General features: G+C 50.7%; 1 protein-coding gene across 1 annotated transcript in view; it reads left to right on the top strand.

The window, feature by feature from the left end:
* The window catches only part of PDE2A (phosphodiesterase 2A), a 376,017-nt gene that overhangs the window by 291,621 nt on the left and 61,314 nt on the right, over nt 1-23,082 (top strand). The window contains exons 25-26 of the mRNA XM_068112452.2: nt 19,710-19,757; nt 22,057-22,131. Coding sequence (XP_067968553.2) covers nt 19,710-19,757; nt 22,057-22,131 — 123 coding nt within the window. The remainder of the gene's footprint in view (nt 1-19,709; nt 19,758-22,056; nt 22,132-23,082) is intronic.

Here is a 23,082-nt window from a genome sequence, read left to right as displayed (position 1 = left end):
AGGAGCTGTGCTCCTACGCGAGTTAAAAAGGATTGACGCGACAAAAGACGGGAATTCATCCGAGTTTCTTTATTCAGTAAAACCAAACTCGGGTACTCTGAAAAGCCCGTTTATCGGGCAGCAATATATATATATGCAATCAAACGCGGTGAGAGTGGGCGTGCCCGGGCGGCCCGGGCGAGCCCGGGAAAGGAAAGTCTGGACATGCCCGGGAAAGGCGAGACTGAGCGTCTCCGGGCGGTCTGGGCGAGCCCGGGAAAGGCAAGTCTGGACATGCCCGGGAAAGGCGAGACTGGGCGTCTCCAGGCGGTCTGGCCGAGCCCGGGAAAGGCGAGTCTGGACATGCCCGGGAAAGGCGAGACTGAGCGTCTCCGGGTGGTCTGGGCGAGCCCGGCACAGCGATCGCTCCCTGGTTGCGTCCTCGGCAGGTGGAAGGCGATTGTGTATGTTCAGCGGCAACCGCTACACGCGCCCCCCCAGAATCGACTTGCACCGGCAGGGTCAATTTAAGGGGGGTCCTGATGACCCGGCCGAAGCGACCCCTGGAGGGTCGTGGGGGGGGGGGGGGGTGGGGGGTCCGGTGTGGTGGTGGGTGGTCGAGCGGGGGGAACCGTGGACGGGGGGCGGCCTCGCCGTGGAGGAAGGGCCAACCGTGGTGGTTGGTTGACGTCCACGTGCGCCGGCTTGAGGTGGTCCACCGAAATCCGGTCCGACCTGCCCCCGACGTCGATGACGAAAGACTTGTCGTCCCGTCCCAGGACCCGGAAGGGTCCGTTGTACGGCGGCCGGAGTGGCCCCCGGTGTGCATCATGATGCACAAAAACGTACTCCACTGTGCGAAGCGCTGGGGGGACGTAGGACTGGGGGCCACCATGGCGGGACGTTGGCACGGGGGCAAACCGTCGGGCGGCCTCCTGGAGGTAGGTCCGAGCGCTGGCGAGCTGCGGACCAGGGACTGGTAGCGTCGGGCACGAACTCGCCCGGGACGCGTAGCGGCTGGCCGTAGATGAGCTCGGCGGTGGACACCTGGAGGTCCTCCTTGGGGGCCGTGCGGAGGCCCAAAAGGACCCACGGCAGCCGGTCGGCCCAACCGCCGTCCTGAAGGCCGGCCATGAGTGCGGCCTTCATGGAGCGGTGAAAACGCTTGCACAACCCATTGGCTTGGGGGTGGTAGGCCGTGGTACAGTGGAGCTTGACCCCCAGGTTGCGGGCGACCACGCCCCACAGCTCGGAGGTGAACTGCGGACCGCGGCCCGAAGAGATGTCCGCCGGTGTGCCGAAGCGGGCGACCCAGGTGGCGATGAAAGCCTGCGCCACGTCGGCGGTGGTGGTGGAAATGAGGGGAACGGCCTCCGGCCACCTGGTGGTCCTGTCCACCATGGTGAGCAGGTGTGTGAAACCTCGTGATGGGGGAAGGGGGCCCACCAGGTCCACGTTGACGTGGTCGATACGCCACAGGCGTTGGCCCAATCGCGGACATCCCGTCGAAGTCCGTGCCAGACGAAACGCGCCGACACCAGCTTCTGGGAAGCTTTCCGGCCCGGGTGGGAAAGGCGGTGCGGTGAAGGGAGGCGAAAACGCGGCGCTGCCAGGTAACGGGCACGACGGGGTGAGGCTGGCCTTGGGAGACGTCGCAGAGCAGGACAGTGTCCGCGAAGGGGACGTCGGCCAGGCGGAGGCCCGTGTCCACCGCCCGGAGGACTTGCACCATGGTGTCGGTGGTCTGGTCGGCCGCCATAAGCGCGAAGTCCACGCCGAGGTGGACCGCGTTCGCGCTGGCCCGAGAAAGACAGTCGGCCACGGCGTTGTCTTTTCCGGTGACGTGTCGGATGTCCGTGGTAAAATCCGACACGGCGGAGAGGTGGCGCTGCTGGTGGGCCGACCACGGCTCCGTGACTTTGGCCATCGCGTAAACCAACGGCTTGTGGTCGACGAAAGCCGTGAACGGGCGGCCCTCCAGGAGGTGGCGGAAATGGCGAACGGCCAGGTATAGACCGAGGAGCTCGCGGTCAAATGTGCTATATTTTAGCTCGTTCGGCCGGAGTTGCCGGCTAAAAAAAGCGAGTGGCTGCCAAACCCCATTCACCCATTGTTCGTGTACGGCGCCCACCGCGTAGTCGGAGGCGTCCGTAGTGAGGGCGATTGGAGCGTCGAGCACCGGGTGAGCCAGCAGCGTTGCGTCGGCGAGGGCCAGCTTTGCGCCTGTGAATGCCGCGTCCATGGCTGCGGACCAGACGACGTCATGCTTGGCCGGCTTGCCCCGGAGGGCTTCGTAAAGGGGCCGCATGAGCTGAGCAGCGCGGGGCACGAAACGGTGGTAGAAATTCACCATGCCGAGGAACTCCTGCAGGGCCTTGATGGAGCGGGGATGCGGGAACTCGGTGATGGCCTCGACCTTGGTTGGCAGCGGCACGGCCCCGTTTATGGTGATGTGGTGGCCCAAAAAGTCAACGGCCATCGTGCCGAAGTGGCATTTAGCCGGGTTGACGATTAAGCCGTGCTCGCTGAGGCGCCCGAACAGTGTTCGGAGGTGGAGGAGGTGCTCTGCCCGGGACGTGCTGGCAACGAGGATGTCGCCCAGGTAAATGAAGAGGAACGGCAGGTCGCGCAGCACGCCGTCCATCAAGCGTTGGAACGCCTGGGCCGCGTTCTTGAGGCCAAACGGCATTCTCAGGAATTCGAACAGGCCGAACGGCGTGATGACGGCCGTTTTTGGGACGTCGGCCGGCCTGACAGGTACCTGGTGGTATCCCCGTATTAGGTCAACTTTCGAGAAAATGACCCGCCCCGCCAAACGCGCGGAAAAGTCCTGGATGTGCGGGACCGGATACCTGTCGGGGTGGTAACGTCGTTGAGGCGGCGGTAGTCGCCACATGGGCGCCAGCCGCCCCCCGGCTTCAGCACGATGTGCAGTGGCGAGGCCCACGCGCTATCGGAGCGCCGCACGATGCCGAGGTGCTCCAACGCGTCGAACTCGGCTTTTGCCACGGCGAGCTTGGCCGGGTCGAGGCGGCGGGCTCTGGCATAGACCGGCGGGCCCCTAGTTGGTATGTGGTGCTCGATACCATGTCTCACTGCGACGGCCGAAAACGTCGGCCGCGTGAGGGCCGGGAACTCTGTGAGCAGGCGAGCGAACTCGTTTGCCGCCGGGAGGGCGCATGCTAGTTCGGTCGGCACGGAGCTGCTCATCGTGCATGCCAGGAAGCTGAAAGTCTCGGCGTTGACAAGGCGACGCCGTTTGACGTCGACCAGCAGCCCATGTGCGCAGAGGAAGTCGGCGCCCAGCAAAGCCATGGGCACGCTCGCCGTCACAAAGGTCCAGTTAAAGCGCTGGTTGCCGAAGCAGAGGGTGACGTTGCGCAGGCCGAAGGTGCGGATGGCCAATCCGTTGGCAGCGACCAAGGAGGGGCCGCAAACGGCGGTCTGCCTGTCCTGCTCGGAGGCGGGTATGACGCTCAGTTGGGCGCCGGTGTCACAAAGGAAGCGCCGCCCGGACGCTTTGTCCTTGATAAAAAGCAAGTTGCCCGAGTGGCCGGCGCTCATGGCTGGTAATGAACGCCGGCCCGGCCGTTTCCCGACTTGCCGAAAGTGCACGGGGGTCGGCATGTCCGAGCCTTGTGTCCGAACCTGGCGTGGTAATAACACCACGCCTGGTCAGGTGGAGGCCCCGGCCGTCGTGTTGGGAGCGGTCGGCACGGCGTGGCGGCCGCCAGTTGCACCGGCAGTTCGGCCTCCAACCGCACCGGGCGCTCGGGCGCCATGGGCGTCGCCTCGGACGGCGGCGGGCTCCGGTTAGCTGCCCCGATGTGCTGGCCTGCCGAGGAGATCTTGTCGGCTTCCCTGGCGAGGGCGCGGGGATCCGTGATCTGCGTGCCTGCCAGGGCGAGGCGTACCTAGCTAGGCAGCTGGTGGAGGAACAGCTCTCAGAAAATAAAATCCGGGGAGTGCTCACCGAGCAGCGAGAGCATGTAGTCCATTCGCTCGGACGGGCGCGTGTCGCCGAGCTTGGGCAGGTCGAGCAGGCGTCGTGTGCGTTCTACCGGTGAGAAGGCGAACGCGTCAAGGAGGAGCGTCTTGATCGCGCCATACTTGTCAGCAGCTGGCGGGTGCTGGAGGAGGCCCAGGGCGCGGGCCGCGGTGGCGGAGCCGAGTGCCGCTACCACATGGTGGAAGCGGGTATCGTCGGCGGTAATGCCTCGCAGGGCAAACTGGGAGTCCGCCTGGGCGAACCAAACCGCCGCGTGAGCCTCCCAGAAGGTAGGCAGTTTAAGGGCAACTGCCGTGTCCATGTCGGGGGTCACCAATGAAGGAGCTGTGCTCCTACGCGAGTTAAAAGGATTGACGCGACAAAAGACGGGAATTCATCCGAGTTTCTTTATTCAGTAAAACCAAACTCGGGTGCTCTGAAAAGCCCGTTTATCGGGCAGCAATATATATATGCAATCAAACGCGGTGAGAGTGGGCGTGCCCGGGCGGCCCGGGCGAGCCCGGGAAAGGCAAGTCTGGACATGCCCGGGAAAGGCGAGACTGAGCGTCTCCGGGCGAGCCCGGGAAAGGCAAGTCTGGACATGCCCGGGAAAGCCGAGACTGGGCGTCTCCGGGTGGTCTGGGCGAGCCCGGGAAAGGCGAGTCTGGACATGCCCGGGAAAGGCGAGACTGAGCGTCTCCGGGCGGTCTGGGCAAGCCCGGCACAGCGATCGCTCCCTGGTTGCGTCCTCGGCAGGTGTAAGGCGATTGTGTATGTTCAGCGGCAACCGCTACAGCGCATCCAACGCAGGCCAGCGGCTCCAAGCGAGGTCGATATTCACACAAGACCGGCCGGCCACGTCCCAGTCAGCTCTCCCGAAGCAAACGTGCAAGAAGCAAGCGAACTCCACTCGGGCTATGACTCAACTCAACTCGGGCTGCGCAAGACGAAGAAGAGAAGAGAAAATGTCCAAGCACCAAGAGAGCGAACAAGAGTACGAACTGCGAGAGACTCTCCAGACCAACTGCATATCCAAGTTTGCTGCTGCTCCAAGCCAAGCGCAAATCCAACTTCGCTCTTTCTCTCCCTCTTTCTCTCTGTCCTTCAGCACGCGCTAATATAACCTTGCCGGTGACGTCAGCCTTGGCACGCCACCAACCAGCGACTTCCACCGAACCTTCCAGCTTCGCGCCTCTCGCACTCGTTGGCTGGGTGTTCGCGCCCAGTGCGCCGACCAATCACAGGCCCGTAGCGTGGTAATAGCTCGTGCTACTCGATGTTCCTTGGCCGCCGGAGGTGTAGCGGCGGCGGCCATCATCGGCGGTGTCCTGGCTTCTTTGCCTGTTCCTTCTGAAGTCATTGTCAGGGAAGGGAATTTAATGTTGCACGAAGGAGATCCTAACTAAGTGTCTAAGTGGTTGCGGTGCCAAAAGGGACAAAGGTTTGGCTGACCAGGTGAGACATACAGGGGCTTTATTCTTTAATCCCTACTCTACTTATCACTCGAACCTCCTGGTAGGTTCACAAGTATACTCCTTACCGACAAACCGCCTAGACATGGAACTTATTACAAGGTAGATTCCTTACCGTGACAGACGAAGCACGTTACCGACACAGATCTATCTGGCTCTACATATCACTACCCGCACCGACATAACACAGCCCCCCCCTCAAACCCTCAAACGACAACAATAATAGTACATGGAATCAAAAATGTTTACAGTGGATAAAAACCACAACAACGGAAGTGATGAATCCGTAACACTTCCCCCCCCCCCCCCCCCTCCCCTCAAGAAAGAAAGTTTGAACATCGTGAAAACTTTTTTTGCAGGCAAAAACTCTTTTAACAAACAAAAGTAAAACTCACACCCAAATTATCAATTCATGTGAGCAACAATAATTAATATTCCCCAAAATAAAGCAACACAACTTCCAAACCACCTACAGGAATTTCCAAAGTTAGTTCACTCTGGATAAAGCATCGGCAACGACATTGTCCCTGCCCTTTACATGCTCAATTTCCAAGTTGAACTCCTGCAAAGCCAAACTCTATCTCATCAACCTTTGGTTTTTATTTTTCATTTTTTGAATGAAGGTTAAGGGGTCTGTGATCAGTGAAGACTTTTATAGGAAAGGTAGTAGTTCCCAGATACACCTCATAATGCTGAAGCGCTAATAGGAGAGCAAGGGTCTCTTTTTCCACAGTGGCATAATTTGCCTGATGTTTGTTAAACTTTTTGGAGTAGTAGCACACTGGGTGATCTACTCCATCCTCATCTTGCTGTAATAGAACTGCCCCAGCCCCCACATCACTTGCATCAATGGCTAACTTGAAAGGTGCTTGAAAATCCAGGGCGGCTAGGACAGGATAACTCATTAATATTGCTTTGACGTGGGCAAAGGCAGCCTGACATTTGTCATCCCAAACAAACTTGGTCTCTTTCCTCAGCAAATTCGTTTCCACATCAGAAAAATTCCTGCAGAACCGCCGGTACCAACCAGCCATACCAAAGAATCTCATAAGCTCCTTCTTCCCTTTTGGAATTTGGAAGCGATGAATGGCTTCTATCTTGGCTGTCACTGGTTGCACCTGACCCTGACCTACTACATGGCCTAGGAACACCACCTGTGCCTTTACAAACTCACTCTTCGATAAGTTGATGGTCAACCCTGCCTTGGTCAGTTTCTTGAAAAATGCCTGAATTTGTTTAATATGATCTTCCATGGTCATAGTGTGGATGATGACATCATCCAGATAAGCCTCCACCCCCTCAAGATCTGCAATAAGCTTATTAATCAGCCGTTGAAATGTAGCAGGCCTGTTTTTTAATCCAAAGGGAAGAACCTTGTAATGATACAACCCATTTGGTGTGACTAAAGCTGAGATTTCCTTGGCTCTATCAGTAGGAGGAATCTGCCAATACCCTTTCAGCAAGTCAAACTTAGTTACAAATTTAGCTGGGCCTATTCTATCAATACAGTCATCAATCCTCGGGATGGGATATGAGTCGGTCTTGGTCACTGCATTAACCCGTTTTAAATCCGTACAACAGCGAAAACTGCCATCGGGTTTTGGAACCAACACACATGGGGAGCTCCATTCACTGCTGCTTGATTCGATGATGTCATTCTCCAACATATACTGAACCTCCTTCCAAAGATACTCCATCTTCACAGGATTCATCCGATAGGGGTGTTGCTTCACAGGAGTGGCTTCCCCCACCTCAATATCATGATATACCAGGTCAGTACGACCAGGTACATATGTGAACAAATGTGCAAATTCAAAAATTAGGCTGGATAGTTGTCCTTGTTGTTCCCTCGTCAAATGACCCTAATTTCTCATCTAATTGACTCAACACTTCCGTGTTCGTCAATCTGGGACAAGCCTTGTCATCAAAGTTATCAAACTTCACACTGGCGTCAACCTCTGGATTCTCTTGTACCCGGACTACAGGCACGACAGGTGAGACAGGAACCATTTCTTCCACAGGCTTCCTCTCATAATATTTCTTCAGTCGGTTGACATGACACAGCTGCCGCTTTTTCCGTCGGTCAGGAGTTGTCACCACGTAATCTGTTTCATTAACCCTCCTTTCGATTGCATAGGGACAAAATATCTCGCCTGTAGTGGCTGACCTGGAACAGGAAGCAACACTAACACTCGGTCCTCAGGACTGAAATTTCTTATCTGAGATTTCTTGTCATGTCTCCCTTTCATTTTATCCTGTGTCACTTTCAAGTTCCTTCTCGCAACTTCACAAGCCTTTGCCAATCTGTGCCTAACAGTTGACACATACTCCACCACTGTTGACTGTGACTCCTCCTGTAGCCACTGTTCTTTCACCAATTTCAACGGTCCTCGCACTGCGTGTCCAAACACAAGTTCAAAAGGACTGAACCCCAATGACTCCTGAACAGATTCCCTCGTAGCAAACAACAATAAGGGTATTCCTTCATCCCAATCCTTGTCACATTCAAAACAATACGTTCTGAGCATATTCTTCAATGTCTGGTGAAACCTTTCCAAGGCCCCTTGGCTCTCGGGATGGTAAGTACTTGATCTTACTTGCTCCACTCCCAACAGGTGTACCACTTGCTGAAAAAGTGTTGACATGAAATTGGAACCCTGATCAGACTGGATGACCTTAGGTAGGCCAACCAAAGTGAAAAATTTAATCAAGGCCTTCGCAATAACTGCTGCAGTAATTTTTCTAAGAGGCACTGCCTCTGAGAACCTTGTGGAAGCGCATATGATGGTCAACAAATACTGATGTCCAGCCTTAGTTTTAGGTAAAGGGCCTACACAGTCAATAATGACATGGCTGAATGGCTCTTCAAAAGCTGGAATGAGTTTTAAAGGTGCGGATGGGACTTTCTGATTAGGTTTTCCCACCAGCTGGCAAGAATGGCAAGATCTACAGAAATCCACTACATCACGTCGCAATCCTGGCCAGAAAAAATGTACCAATATTCTGTCACAGGTCTTGTTCACTCCAAGGTGCCCGGCCAAAGGTGTCTCATGCGCCAAACTCAATATCTCCTTCCGGTACGGCGGTGGCACCACAATTTGGTAATGAACTTTCCACTCATCGTTTGCTGGCACCTCCGGTGGTCTCCATTTTCTCATGAATATTTCCCCTTTCATGAAGTAGCCAACGGGTATCTTCATAGCCTCTTCCTCTGTAACGGCTTTACCAATTAAACTCCGGATCTCCGAATCTCCGTTGTTACGGCCTGAAGCACACCAGACCAAGCCTTCAATCACACGGTCTTTATTTATTTATTATCACACGAAAATCTCTTCCTACACATAAAACAAAGAAGGGAGAAGAGAGGGAAAAACCCGAATAGGCCAGTCAAGAGTAGGCAGGTCCAAGAGTAGGCCCAAGGCAGGCCCAGTGGTAGGCCCCAGTGCAGGCCTAGTGGTAGGCCCCAGTGCAGGCCCAGCAAGAGATGGTAGGAGTAGGCAACAAGAGTTCGATCAACGTCACCCTTCCGGTAGAGAGATTGCAGCTGGACACTCTACAACCCCCGAAAAGCCCTCTGCCAAAAGCCCTCTCCCAAAATGGCCACTCACTCCTCTGAATCACCTTCCTGGCCACTCCCCCTGCCCCACAGCCAATCATAGGCTTCATACTCATGGACCAAACCACCTGGTCTAACTCACAGGGGCGTGTGGGGGAAGGAAGAAGAAAAAGGTCACAAACCGTAACACCTCCCCCCCTTAAAGAAGAAAACTTTACCCCAAGAAAAGTTTTATTTTACAAAGGCTGGATAAACAGTGCAAGCATAAACTTAACCCAGCATAAACAGTGCAAAAACAAACAGCCATCTCTCCTTGTGACATTTACAGGCATCATAGCTCATATGCAGGGACACTAAAAAAAAACTCTTGAACTCGAGATAGAGCATCTGCCATGACATTATCTCGACCCGAAATATGTACAATTTTCAAGGGGTACGGCTGTACTAAAAGCCCCATTGGTTCCCTATCAGGTGCTTGTGGAGCCACGCTATCTAATTCATGAGTCAATACCTTGATGCTTTATATGACCTACCAACTGGCCGGCCGAGGTCGGCCTCACGCTCATAGTACCCTTTAAGCATATTAACGTGGCACACCCGGCGGGGTTTCCATCTGTCATGGGTCCACACCACGTAGTTCACCTCACTCAGCTTTTTTTCGACCCAGTAGGGACCGCTAAACGTCGCCAATAGTGGCTCCCAGGCAGAGGTAGTGAAACTAGCACTTTGTATCCAGGCCTAAAATTACGAGCTGTCGTATTCAGGTCAAAACGAGCCTTCATTACTCGCTGAGATACTTTCGAATGTTCCTTGGCGACATTGCAGGTGGGGGTAAGTCTTTCCCGGAAAGTACCTACATAGTCCGGAAGGTTAGGGTTCTCCGTCTCTTCGAGGAATCTCTCTTTCACTACTGGGGAAGCACCAACCCTATTGCCAGCCAAATCATTTCCCAATACAAAACGAATACCCTCTATGGGGAGAGTGGGGACTATTCCTACCATCACGGGTCCTGTGACCAAATCTGACTTCAAGTTCACCCTATGTAAGGGGACTGGGACATAATGACCTGCAATGCCCTGGAGTAAGGCACTCGCTTTCCCCGAACTACTCAAAGTCAATGGTAAAACGGTAGACAACATCAACGACTGGGCGGCCCCAGTATCCCTCAGAATAACTACGGACTTGACTTTCTTGTCCCAAGACACTTGGCCCTTTGACACAAAGGGTTTATAATGGTCCTGTACGGGGCTCGTAAGGTCCGCAGTATCCTCAGCCTTAACTGTAAGGGCACGATCCCTGTGGCTGTCCACTTTGGTTCGAACCAATGCAATAGGTCTAATGGAGTCTCCCTGCTTCTCATCCCTTTGCAATTTCCAACAGTTCGACTTCAGATGTCCCCTCTGTTTGCAGTAATAACACGTGGGGGCCGGTCCCCTTTGAGATGCCTGACTCGACCCCTCAAACTGTCTACCCAGAGACGGCCGCACCAATGGACCCCTATGGTCTGTCCACTTCCCCTCTGACCGGTCCTCACTAACCCCCTCCTTGTTATCCCAGGTAGTACCGTAATGAGGAAAACCAAGGCCTCTCTTATGGGTAAGTTCATAATCATCTGCACCAACAGCAGCTTTTTTCAACTCACCAACCTTATGATCCGTAAGGTGTGTCCGAATGTCCAAGGGGATACTGTTCCTAAACTCTTCCATCAAGATAACCTCCCTTAGATTACTATAGGTCCTATCCACGTGTAGAGAACGATACCACTGATCAAAACTCATTTCCTTCTCCCTCGCAAATTCCACAAAGGTCTGCCCAGCCTGTCTTTTTAAGGTTCGGAACTTCTGCCGGTATGCTTCCGGAACTTGCTCTTCGGCTGACAGCACAGCCTCTTTAACAGCCTCATAATTCTCTGACTGATCCTCCGACAGAGCTGAATACACTTCCTGGGCTCTCCCTATGAACCCACTTTGTAGTAGCAGGGTCCAGTATTGTTCGGGCCACTGAAGACGCTTTGCTGTCTTTTCAAAAGACAGAAAAAACGTTTCCACCTCCTCCTCGTTAAATTTGGGAACAAGCCTAATGTTCCGAGCCACATCAAAGGAACAGGGGAGATCATTTTGACCCCCACCTGAATCGATGGCAACGGGTTGGGCCGGTCCCACCTGCATTTCTAATTTTCTTAACTCAAACTCTCGTTGTCGTTCTGCTTTTCCTCTTTCAAACTCTCTTTGCTTTTCTTCCTTTTCTCTTTCAAACTCTCTTTGCCGTTCCTTGTCTTCTAACTTTAGTCTGAGCTGTCTTTCTTCTGATTCTATCCGGGCCAATTCCAAGGCTTCACTCCTCAATCTTACCCGTGGTTCCAAACCCATGTGACTGACAATAGCCGAAACAATCTCCGCCTTTTTCATACGAGATGTCCCACAAACCCCAAGATGATCAGCTACAGCTCATAACTCTACCTTACGTAACAGTTCTACATCTTGCACCGATAGCCCCTTCTTCTCCACAAATTCCTTCACTTCAAAATCCACCTCCTCAGCCATGGTGTACAACGGTAGTAAATATGGAAGTATCAGCACAGTAAACAAAAGTCAAATTATCTGCCAATGAGAAAACTTACTAATACGAAAAAACAAAAATCCAAGACAGGTATCATGTAATCCAAGATCCCGGACGAGCCCCCAATTTGTTACGGCCTGAAGCACACCAGACCAAGCCTTCAATCCCACGGTCTTTATTTATTTATTATCACACGAAAATCTCTTCCTACACATAAAACAAAGAAGGGAGAAGAGAGGGAAAAACCCGAATAGGCCAGTCAAGAGTAGGCAGGTCCAAGAGTAGGCCAGTCCAAGAGTAGGCCGGTCCAAGGGTAGGCCAGTCCAAGAGTAGGCCGGTCCAAGGGTAGGCCGGTCCAAGGGTAGGCCGGTCCAAGGGTAGGCCGGTCCAAGAGTAGGCCGGGCAGTAGGCCCCAGGGCAGGCCCCGTAGTAGACCCCAAGCCAGGCCCAGTGGTAGGCCCCAAGGCGGGCCTACTGGTAGGCCCCAGTGCAGGCCCAGCACGAGAGGGTAGGAGTAGGCAAGTCCATGAGTAGGCCCCAAGGCGGGCCTAGTGGTAGGCCCCAGTGCAGGCCCAGCACGAGAGGGTAGGAGTAGGCAAGTCCATGAGTAAGCCCCAAGGCAGGCCCAGTGGTAGGCCCCAGTGCAGGCCTAGTGGTAGGCACCAGTGCAGGCCCAGCACGAGAGGGTAGGAGTAGGCAAGTCCACGAGTAGGCCCAAGGCAGGCCCAGTGGTAGGCCCCAGTGCAGGCCTAGTGGTAGGCCCCAGTGCAGGCCCAGCAAGAGAGGGTAGGAGTAGGCAGCAAGAGTTCGATCAACGTCACCCTTCCAGTAGAGAGATTACAGCTGGACACTCTCCAACCCCCAAAAAGCACTCTGCCATAAGCCCTCTCCCAAAATGGCCACTCACTCCTCTGAATCACCTTCCTGACCACTCCGCCTGCCCCACAGCCAATCATAGGCTTTATACCCATGGACCAAATCACCTGGTCTAACTCACAGGGGGGTGTGGGGGAAGGAAGAAGAAAAAGGTCACAAACTGTAACACCGTGTTGTTCTTCAACAAGTCTCTTTCGGACCAGCACCGTTTGCTCAACCTCGCTCCCAGATGTCTCCGACGGACACTCCATTTCCTCTTTGGTTCCAGATGCCGCCTTTTCCTTAAGTTCCTTGATGTCACTCCCTTTCCTATTACCTCTTTTAGAATTTTCTTCCAATACCTCCAAGGAACCCAAATCCACATCGCCTTCCTTCTCCTTCTCTTCAGAGCGCTTCCTACCCATAGCACGAGTCACTGCACAGGATGGAAAGATACCCGGAATCTCCTGCTCTAACTGTGCGGTGTTATTTTCCATACTGGGCTTTTCAACCAACATTGGATTACCAGAAACTCGACCACCGGCCAAATCATTCCCGATAATAAAAGAGATTCCCTCTACAGGAAGAGTGGCTTGTAAACCTACGGTGACCGGTCCTGACACCAAATCAGACTTCAAATGGATGACATGAAGTGGAGCTTTAACATAGCCACCAACCCCCTGTAAAAGAACACTAACACCAGTTGCCGTCTTCTCTGACAATGGCAAAATGCCTTCAAGCATCAAAGATTGATGTGCTCCTGTGTCCCTCAATACCCTAACAGGTCTCTGGTTCGTTAAGTCTCCATCCAGTGACACAAACCCCTCTGAAATAAAAGGTTTGTAACCCTCTTGAACAATGTCGTTCTGTGATGCCGTAACTTTGGCATGGGAACCTTCACAAGGCACTGTCCTCCAAGGACGATTTCTCGCATTTGCCAATGCATTCGGAGTTGTACTAGTTTGACTCTGCTCCTGATTTTCCTTTTCAGGGCGTAACATTGGGACATCAAATGCCCAGGTTTCTTGCAAAAAGCGCAAGTAGGCCCAGAGGAAAAACTCGTGGTCTGCCTCGGGCCCCCCAGAGGATAAGTCTGTCTTGGAACTGTGGTCTTCTGATCCATAAAAGTCGCGGTATCAGATTTGTCCCCATAGTCGTCTCTAGGCCGCCTCCATGAATATTTGTTCTCCGCACCTGATTTACCATAACTCCCCTGGCTAACTCTAGGCAGGAAGTTAGGTTTGTGGAACCCCATCCTGTGTGTCAAGGCATAGTCATCTGCCACGGTTGCTGCCTCATACAACTCTGGTACTTTCTTTTCATCCAGATGTACTTTAATGTCTGCGTGGACACACTGTTTGAATTCCTCCACCAAGATCAATTGTCGCAACAGGTTGAAGTCTTTCCCAATCCCCTTCGAGTCACACCACTGATCAAACATGGTTTCCTTCATTCTGGCAAACTCCACATGGGTCTCACTCTCTCTCTTCTTGGCATTCCGGAATTTTTGCCGGTAAGCTTCAGGGATCAATTCATAGGCTTTGAGAATGGCTTTCTTCACTTTCTCATAATCTGCACATTGGTCAATCGGTAAAGCCGAATAGATATCTTGAGCTTTACTCACCAGAACACTTTGCACTAACATAGTCCAGGACCCCACAGGCCATTTTAGCATTTCAGGCACTTTCTCAAAGTGTAAAAAAAACTTGGCTACTTCCTTTTCATTGAAGGATGGAACCAGCCTCTCATGCCTACCAACATTCCAAGTGTTCTGACTAGTTGTCGAACTAGCCGGCATGGATACTACTTCTCTCCGTTCTTCCATTAATTCCAGCTCCTTGAGTTTAAGTTCCTTCTGATGCTCCATGTCACGTTCCTTTAACTCCCTTTCGGCTCTCCTTTCCTCTGCTCTTTCCTCTGCTCTTCTTTCTTCTTCAGCTCTCCTTTCCTCTGCTCTTCTCTCCTCGAGTTCTCGTTCCTGTTCTGCTCTTCTTTCCTCGAGTTCTTTTTCAGCTCTCCTTTCCTCTGCTCTTTCCTCTGCTCTTCTTTCCTCGAGTTCTCGTTCCTGTTCTGCTCTTTCCTTTTCTGCTTTCCTTTCCTCTGCTTTTAACCTTTCCTGGCTCTGCAATTGCATCTCCATTTTCCGGAGCTCCACATTTTCTTTTTCCTCGGGTAACCAATCCAAGGCTACCTCTTTCCATGTTCCTTGTCCCACCAGAGATTCTACCTCCAATGTCTGCATCTCTGCTTTCTTCATATTAACTCGGACCTCCAAGTTAAAATATTTGGACAATATCAAGAGTTCCGATCTTTTTAACGCTTGGAACTGTGCCTCATTAGGCGACGCCGCAAACCTTTCTGCATCAAACACCATGGTGACTATCAGTTAACACCTGTTAACCTACACACAAAAAATTTCCATTTTTTTTTTTTTTGAAAAATTTGGGAATGTTAGAAAAATTCCAAATTTGGGGATTTTGGGAATGTTAGGGAATTCTATCCTGGACGAATATCAGGGAATTTAATCCTGGACGAGATTTGGGAATCTTGTCAGCAAAGACGAGCCCCCAATTTCAATTTCTGTTAGCAAAGACGAGCCCCCAATTTCTGTTACGTGCTCCTCCCCAAACCCCGGTCACGGTGTACCTCCGAGCCCCGAGAGGAGTCACGGCAGAAAGATGTGTTATTCTGTATGTCAAAGATCAATGGTGAAACCACACCAATTGTTACCCACAAACAAGTATTGTATTAAGATCACACAAGAATAACAGTACAACAACAATAGTAATCAATTGTACAACCAATATATATTTCCTATGATGGTACCATCAGGTTCGTACAATATAACTCACTGTGCTCCAAGTGAGTGAAAAGAAGAACATTCCTCAATGTCTCTATTCCGGCATCAAGCCAAAGTCGATCCGCTCCAGTAATCGTCAGAACGATGTCCAATCGAGACCAGAATCCCATTCGGATGACAGTCACAGTCACGCTGCCAAAGATGGGCGAAGGTGTCCTCGAGAAGGGACAGGGAAATCACACCTTTAGGTATGGATGCCGACGGCTCCCAATCAGCGAACCGCAGACCTCCCACTCAAAAGCCACGTTACACACACACACCAGATCCACGTCTGAATGCGGTGACAATGATTAAAGCGAGGCGAAAAACCTTGAGCGATGTGCAAAGCGCGCGAGTCAAAATGCCCGATGGCCTGTTCTCGTGGCGTAACGGCACTCCAACGATTCTCTTTGGAATCGACCACAAAACCTGGCACGCAGGTTGATTTGTCACAGCGATAACAACTCTGTCGCAGGAATCCCTTTCCCGGGAAACCCAAAGTTCACTCGTGACCCTCGTTCGCCAATCGTTCGCTCCAGACCTCGAAGCAACTAGGCTTCTTGTCCGACTCACTCGCTCCGCCTTCTCCTCCTCCTCTTCCTCTTCATCGTCGTCCGGTTCCGGTTTCATTTAAAACATTAACTTTTTTACCTTTTGAAAATAGTAACCTCTATTTCCCTCAAACGACAACAATAATAGTACATGGAATCAAAAATGTTTACAGTGGATGAAAACCACAACAACGGAAGTGACGAATCCGTAACACCACCCACAAGATCCCAAAACACACTTCCTCCCCCGCTGCCATTCCATTTTCAACACAAATCAGCACAATTCCAGAAAAGATGGTTCAAAAGGTGTTTCAAAAGTTTTTGCCATGGCCTGCCACATGTGAAATCCCAGTTCACATTTAAATCCATATTTCCAAAACACATTTCACAATAATCACCACTCACTCATTTTCTCCAACCTTACAACCACATAGAAACACATAACCACTACACAAAAACATACGCCACCCACAAGACACTGTGTGGCCCCCATTCCAACCCCCCTCACTGACCATGTCATCACTCTCACCCGCCTCCCAACTCCAAATTACATGTCCCAAAATTTCCAAAGCAAGTCCTGCAGCCTGGGACAGGAACCATCAAGGCCTTACCTCTACCCACATACCTGCCAGGGCCTTACCTTTTGGTCAAGTCCAAAGGTGCCATCCACCCACAAAATCCCAAAATCTACCATTGAGCCAATCAGATTTCTCCGAATTTCACTTTTGTCCCCACTACACTGGCAGGTATGTGGGTCCGCATCCAACGGTGATCATCACTACACAACACAACATGCACAGGTAACTTCCGGTTGGTCAAGTCCAAAGGTGCCATCCACCCACAAAATCCCAAAATTTACCATTGAGCCAATCAGATTTCTCCGAATTTCACTTTTGTCCCCACTACACTGGCAGGTATGTGGGTCCGCATCCAACGGTGATCATCACTACACAACTACCTGTGGCCACGACAACTCTGCACCTCTACCATGCAAGGGTCATCGGGACAAGGTGAGCAGTCAAAACGCCAACATGGGCCATGAGTGTCCATAAGGGTGCGACCCACTATCCATCCTTCGGCCCCCCTGCGAGGAACACAGCTGCACCAGCCCCAGCTGGCCAATGTGGTGAGCACCTGCTGCCAAAAACACACACTATCGCACGCACAACCTCGGCCCTGGGGGGCACTGTCGCAGTGCGTGGCATCCCTACAGCCACGTCCCCTGCATCGCCACATCATCCCCCAGTCCGACCACAGAACTGCAGCCCCCCCAGTGCTCACCCACACTTGACCACACCAAGGTCTAGTCAACAGCCATGCTCCACCAGGAGACCCACCCAGAAGACATGGTCCACACACCTCGGACACCCATAGCACCACGTTGACCCTCAGACCCCCAACTCCATCCCCATGATCCTGCGTCCCAAATATTGGCACAGTCACCCCCGCAACAAGTTGAAAGCTGTGTCCTGCTGCCCAATCAATTTCATCACAGCCTCCAACACTTTGGTCTACACACCTGGATCAATAATGGTGACACTGCTGTCAGTATCCGCCATAACATTTCAAAATTCACCCTTAAATTTACATCTAACCCACAGATTACCCATGCCAAACATTTTTCACATTTTACTATCCTCACCAAAGAAAGATGCTTTGCCATACACATGCCAGCCGAGCATGGCCCATATGCTCGGCATGTTACACATTCCCGATCCATCCCCATGGTTCCCTTCCCAAACTGAGAGCCCATAAATCATAACGGAACATCTGTGGAAGGTCACTCTCACACCATCACGTTCCACAGATGCCCCAATGGTTGTCCGGTAGGCTATCTCCGTCCCTGTCCATTCGGTTTGACCTGCGTCCATAGCCCAGCACAGCATGTCAGGTCACCACATGCTGGCTGTCCCAGAGTCTCAGGAGGAGGGCGTCAGGCTACATGCCCGGGTGGTCACTACATCGGGCCCAAGTTGGCCGTCCGCGTGCCACCACGAAAGCGCGACCCACAACACCTCCCCCTAGTGGTCCTCAATAAATGCCATCCCAGGCTTGAGAAACCACCTCGGACCCCCTGGAGATCTTAACTCCCACCAGGGTCCGGTGACCCTGCCAGCCTGAGCCACCAGCCCAGACGGCCCCCCGACGGACAAGGGACGCCACACTCCACCAGACCCCCTGTGGGGCCCAGGTCGTACCATGCCACCCATGGCTGGACCTCATGTCCAAATCTCGCCAGCACAGCCCCCCCTGTTGTTGAAGCAGTCCCCATTCCTCACTCTGTCACATTCTGGCATCCACCCGGCCCCGATAGCCTTTCAGGTCTCCATTTGCTTTATCAATTCTGGCATTTGTGGCACAAATCCAATCCTCCAACTTTTCCCCCATTCGGACAGTCTGGGTCATGCCCTCCTCTATTTTCAACACTAATTCTTCCCGTTTCAATTCAATTTCCACCCCCATGGATTTTTCCATCTCCCCCATTTTAGTTCCTACTTTACCCTCAAATTCCCCCAGTCTGTTCGTAATTTGGTTTTGCACTCTCCCTTCTATGCCATTAATTCATTCCCCCAGCTGCTGTGCCATTTCCCAAATTTTTCCTTCCAATTGTTCATTTCTTTCCTTCATTTCATTCCCTTGGGACTCCATTTTTGATATTCAATTCTCCCATATCATTTTTCAATCCCCCAATTTGATTTCCCAATCGCTCACTCATTTCCTCCATTTTGTCATTCATTCCCCGAATTTCTGCATTGGTTCGCTCACTTTGCTCCCTCTGAGCATTTAATAAATTTACTAAGGCCTGGAGATCTATCGGGGCCATCCCTGCTGCTCCCGACTCCCCGGTAGGGGAGGGGGATAGGTTAGTGCTCGGTACGGGGGAGGTTCCAAGGCTAACCTCCAATTCCCCTACCTCCGACTCACCTTCTGAACTTACAGAAGCCTCGCTACGCACCTCCATTTCACCGACCTCCGACATCCGCTTGAGGAAGGTCGTTTCCCGCACATGTATTTATTTTAATTCCAAAAACAAAATTTAAATTTGTCGAAGACATGATATCACGCTTCGTATGTCCAATCGACTATACAAATTTATCCGTCTCGATACTATGAACAAATTTCGGTTCCAAATGCTGGGCGGGATTTTTCACCAAGCCGGCGTCGACTCGCTACCTCCGGACAAAAAAATTGTACGCTCGGTTCGAATCCCTACTGCCTGAAACCTGTACAGAAATACTTCATGATGGCTGTTTCTGTACCTCTATAAAGGCCACTTTTCTGTTTCCCTTGAGTGGTCTTTCTATACAGGTTTGACTTGTATAAATATACGTATAGTTTAAAAAGTGGAAAGTATGTCGTGAATTTACCACGACTTAATGTAACGTGCCTCACCAAAATACACATTGATTATATTCCTTCAGCTTGCTGTGACAGCCTGATTAAATGTCCATGCAGATTACGAGATGGTTATATCCCATCCTCGTCGCCAATGTCATGCCGTCGACACCAAGAGACACAGAAACCAGCATGATTATGGGTCACCACTATCGCTTGCAGTTCTCGTTTAATCAGCCATCTTAGAACCTCCCCTTCCGGTTGTTGTTGTTGTTTCCCAGCATCGTGACAGTGCAGCTTATTTTGTGACAGAGTAACATGTATTCAAAAGTATCCAAACTCGATACATACAATTATCATGACAGGCACTGCCCATTCTTGAGGTTTTGGCCCTTCAATCTCAGAACCTCCCTGAGCAAAGGATCCACAATCTTAGTTGTGACCGAAAGTCATGCTATCACTTCGAGACAGACTTAGATTGAGATGCTGTGGTATTTTCCCTCTAATACCCAAATGTTCATTACTTCCTCCAGTATATTCTCACTCCTTACCCCTATGTGTGTGTCCTCTGCAGCAATCTGTCCTTGCTGCCCTTTACAGCTCTGAAGGTTCAGTGATGGAGGTAAGTGAAACATTTAGCCTTCCTTTGCCTTTTGGCAATCTATATTGTCTACAGTCCTTTCACAACCAAAATAACTCACGTCTGATAATTATAGGTTTGTCATTTTAAATCCCATTGACTCTGTCCGTCCCATTGAGTTTTGATTTGAAATCTCTTGCACCAAATTGATTTTAATTTTTTAAAAACATCCTTGCAGGAGTGAGGCTCATAGAAGAGCAAGATAAAACTGACAGTGGGGCAAAACTCAAGGGAATAAATACACAGGAAAATAGGAAAAGGAGGATGGGGAGGAAACACTGAAATTATCAAGTAAAATAGTTGGGTTAGGAAAGGTTCATGGGGTAATGAAGATCACGGGATGAAAAGAGATGGAGTTTTACTGCTTACTTGAAGTCCTGGAGGGAATAGTGACATGGAACAATCTCTTCATGGGAGATGGTTCCATAGACAGGAGAATGGAGGAAGAGTTGAGGAGTGCAGATAGCATGGATTTTGCAAGTTTAATCAGGAGGGGTTACTGAAAGAACTATTGCATCCTGGAGTATATAGTGAGGGTTGGATGGACTGAGAGAGTGAGAGAGTGAGAGAGTGAGAGAGTGAGAGTGAGAGTGAGAGAGAGAGAGAGAGAAAAAGAGAAAGAGAAAGAGAAAGAGAAAGACAGATGGAGCATAGACTGTGAAAAACAGAGAGACCACCGATCCACCTGTGATGTGAGAGCAACAGACTTCATCCAAGGATGTTGAGAGTTTTGGATTCGACAACATCCAAAAAAAACAGGTGTGAAGCAAGACCACCAGCCCATCATGTGCAGCAGTACTCCAGTGAACAACAGACAAAGGCCTTGTACAGGGTGGCCTGAAAGTCACTTTACCCCTTCTCAATCAAGCATTCGTTCATGGTCCATGTTCTTTTAATATGCAGGTTTTTTGTGTAGTACTTACAATCCTCAATCAGTCGTTGTATCTGTATGTGCTCCATCATGTTCGTTTTGCCACTGAATTAGGGGAGGGCAGAGGGGAAAGGAGGGAGGGAGGTGTGAAGAATTTAGCAGGAGTAAAGAGACTTTCAGGCCACGCTGTAGATTGTGAGCAGCTCTTATTTTCACAGGAAACGCTTGGATCAAGGGAGGATGCGCAATCTGTGGCTGACCTTGGAGGCCAGCTTTGCTATGTGGTTGGCCCATGAGAGGTCGTGGCTGATGGTGAGGCCTAGAAGTTAAATAGACTGAACCACTTCCAGTGGATGACCAAGGAAATGGATAGGTTAGTTCGTTTTAATGATCCTCCAGGAGCGATAGGGTGTCACTGTGAGATTTTCCAGCATTTTAGGACATATTCAGTTTAACAGACCAGAGTCTAATAATCTCCAGATCAGCAGAAAGAGAGACTGTCTACATAGGAGAGGGATGATGGCACTGTACAACACAGTGGGGTTATCTGCAAAAAGGAAGAGAGGGTTTTTCAAAACTTCAGAGAGGTCATTAATATATCTGAGGAACAAGACTGACCCAAAAATACTGCCTGGGGAAACTCCAGCTTCCACCGGGATGGAAGAAGAGGGTTCCAATGATGACATGGCAATGTGTTTATTGCTTGAGTAGAGGAAGTTAGAAATCCAGGAATAATGCCACAGGCAGAGATCTTGGCAAGCAAAGCAGATGCCAGACTGTATCAAATGCCAGATATATGTCCAATGAGATGGTCCTGACCTCTTGAATGAGATTGAGGACCTCCAAGCATTGCTGGAAGAGGAGCAGCAGCATGTGCAGAGTTGAGTGACCAGGACTGAATCCAAACTTAGGGTCGGACATCAGACTGTTTGAAAACAGGAAGGATTTGACATCAGCAGAAATGATGGATTCCATTACTTTGTTTGTAAATGGAAGCAGGCTCACAGACCTATTGTTGGTAGGGCCTGTTTTTTTCATCCTTCTTATGGATGGGAGTGATGTTTGCCGGCTTCCATACAAAGGCTAGGTTGTTAAAGGAGAAGTGAATAGGCCAGATAGAGGAGCAAAAATGGCAGAGTGGGATTTGAGAACATGGACAGGTTAATTCAATAAATTAAAAGCAAATTTCGATTGGATGAAAATCATGTACAAATCTATGTATGAGGAGGAGGAGAGATGAGAGTTTGGAAAAGTGGAGAATGGTCGGGGAAAGGGAATGTTTAAAAAGCATGGATTTGTGTCCAAAATTCCAAAATTTAGCTTATGTAATATTTATATGCCCCCTAAGTCTCGTGTGATTGATTATCCCCCTGACTCTTCCCACCCCCTGGCCACTCCATTCTTCCACAGAGACACCATTTTGCACAAGCGATGGCGATAATAAACACTGAGGGATGCAACATCTTTGAGAACTTTTCTCGGAAGGTGTGTGAGTATTGAGTACAATAACAAGCACTTGTCCCCAGAACAGTTGTGTGCAGACTCTCGAACCTCACAAGAGGCCATTCTTGCAAATTGCTTAAACCCAGATGTCGATTGGTCATGGGAAAGCACACAGTTTCTCATCGAGTAATAGATCACTTGGATAGTTTCCCAGTTGGGGTTGTGTATATTGAGCATCAATGCTTTTAAAGGCAAAGTAGATCGATATTTGAGGCAAGTAAGGGGGAGGTCGGTACTAAGAGTCTGTCGAGACTACCTGCTCCAGTAACATGAACTACCTTCGCTGTTTAGGTATTTATCTGCGGTGGTTATACACTACTCGTCCTGGATTTACTCACCCAATAACGTTATCGGGGGAAGGGTCTAATGGACGTTGGCCATTGGTCACCTTAATCCAATTAATTTAAAATGAAGCTTCACGTTGGGTGTGTGTCAAGGAATGAACGAGAGGGTATCACGAGGAATAACAAGGAAATTTGATGCAGGAGTAGGCCATTCGGCCAAAACATGCCTGCGCTACACCAACGCCAAATTAAATAAATCAGTCACAGCAAACGACATAATTTCATTGGGAGAATGGGGGCAAACATGGGGATGAGAAAGTGTGACAGGCTCAGGGACATCAACGGGGTGTTAAAAATATGAATGGGGAAATGTATTTTTCGTATGTTTGTTCACCTTTTGGAGTTTTTTATGATCTACGGGTGTTCACCACGTTTACCATATAAACATTCTGCAAACGATTAATGTTCCATCCTTTTCATTGCGTCATTTGCGTGGGTGTTACAGGTATTGAAACAATGTCACATAAGTTAGTGCAATTTTAATGGTCTCGTTTTTAAGGGAAAACACCGTTCTTCTTCAGAGCCAGGTTCATAAAACGATGTGTGTCTGGCAAGACCACGTTCTTGGTTTTGGTGTCGTCACACAATG

The sequence above is a fragment of the Myxine glutinosa genome, chromosome 4 (genome assembly GCF_964187855.1).
Source record: "Myxine glutinosa chromosome 4, kmMyxGlut1.1, whole genome shotgun sequence".
In the NCBI taxonomy this organism is placed as follows: Eukaryota; Metazoa; Chordata; class Myxini; order Myxiniformes; family Myxinidae; genus Myxine; species Myxine glutinosa.
Note: the sequence above shows the minus strand (reverse complement) of the source record. Positions and strands in the feature narration are given on the sequence as shown.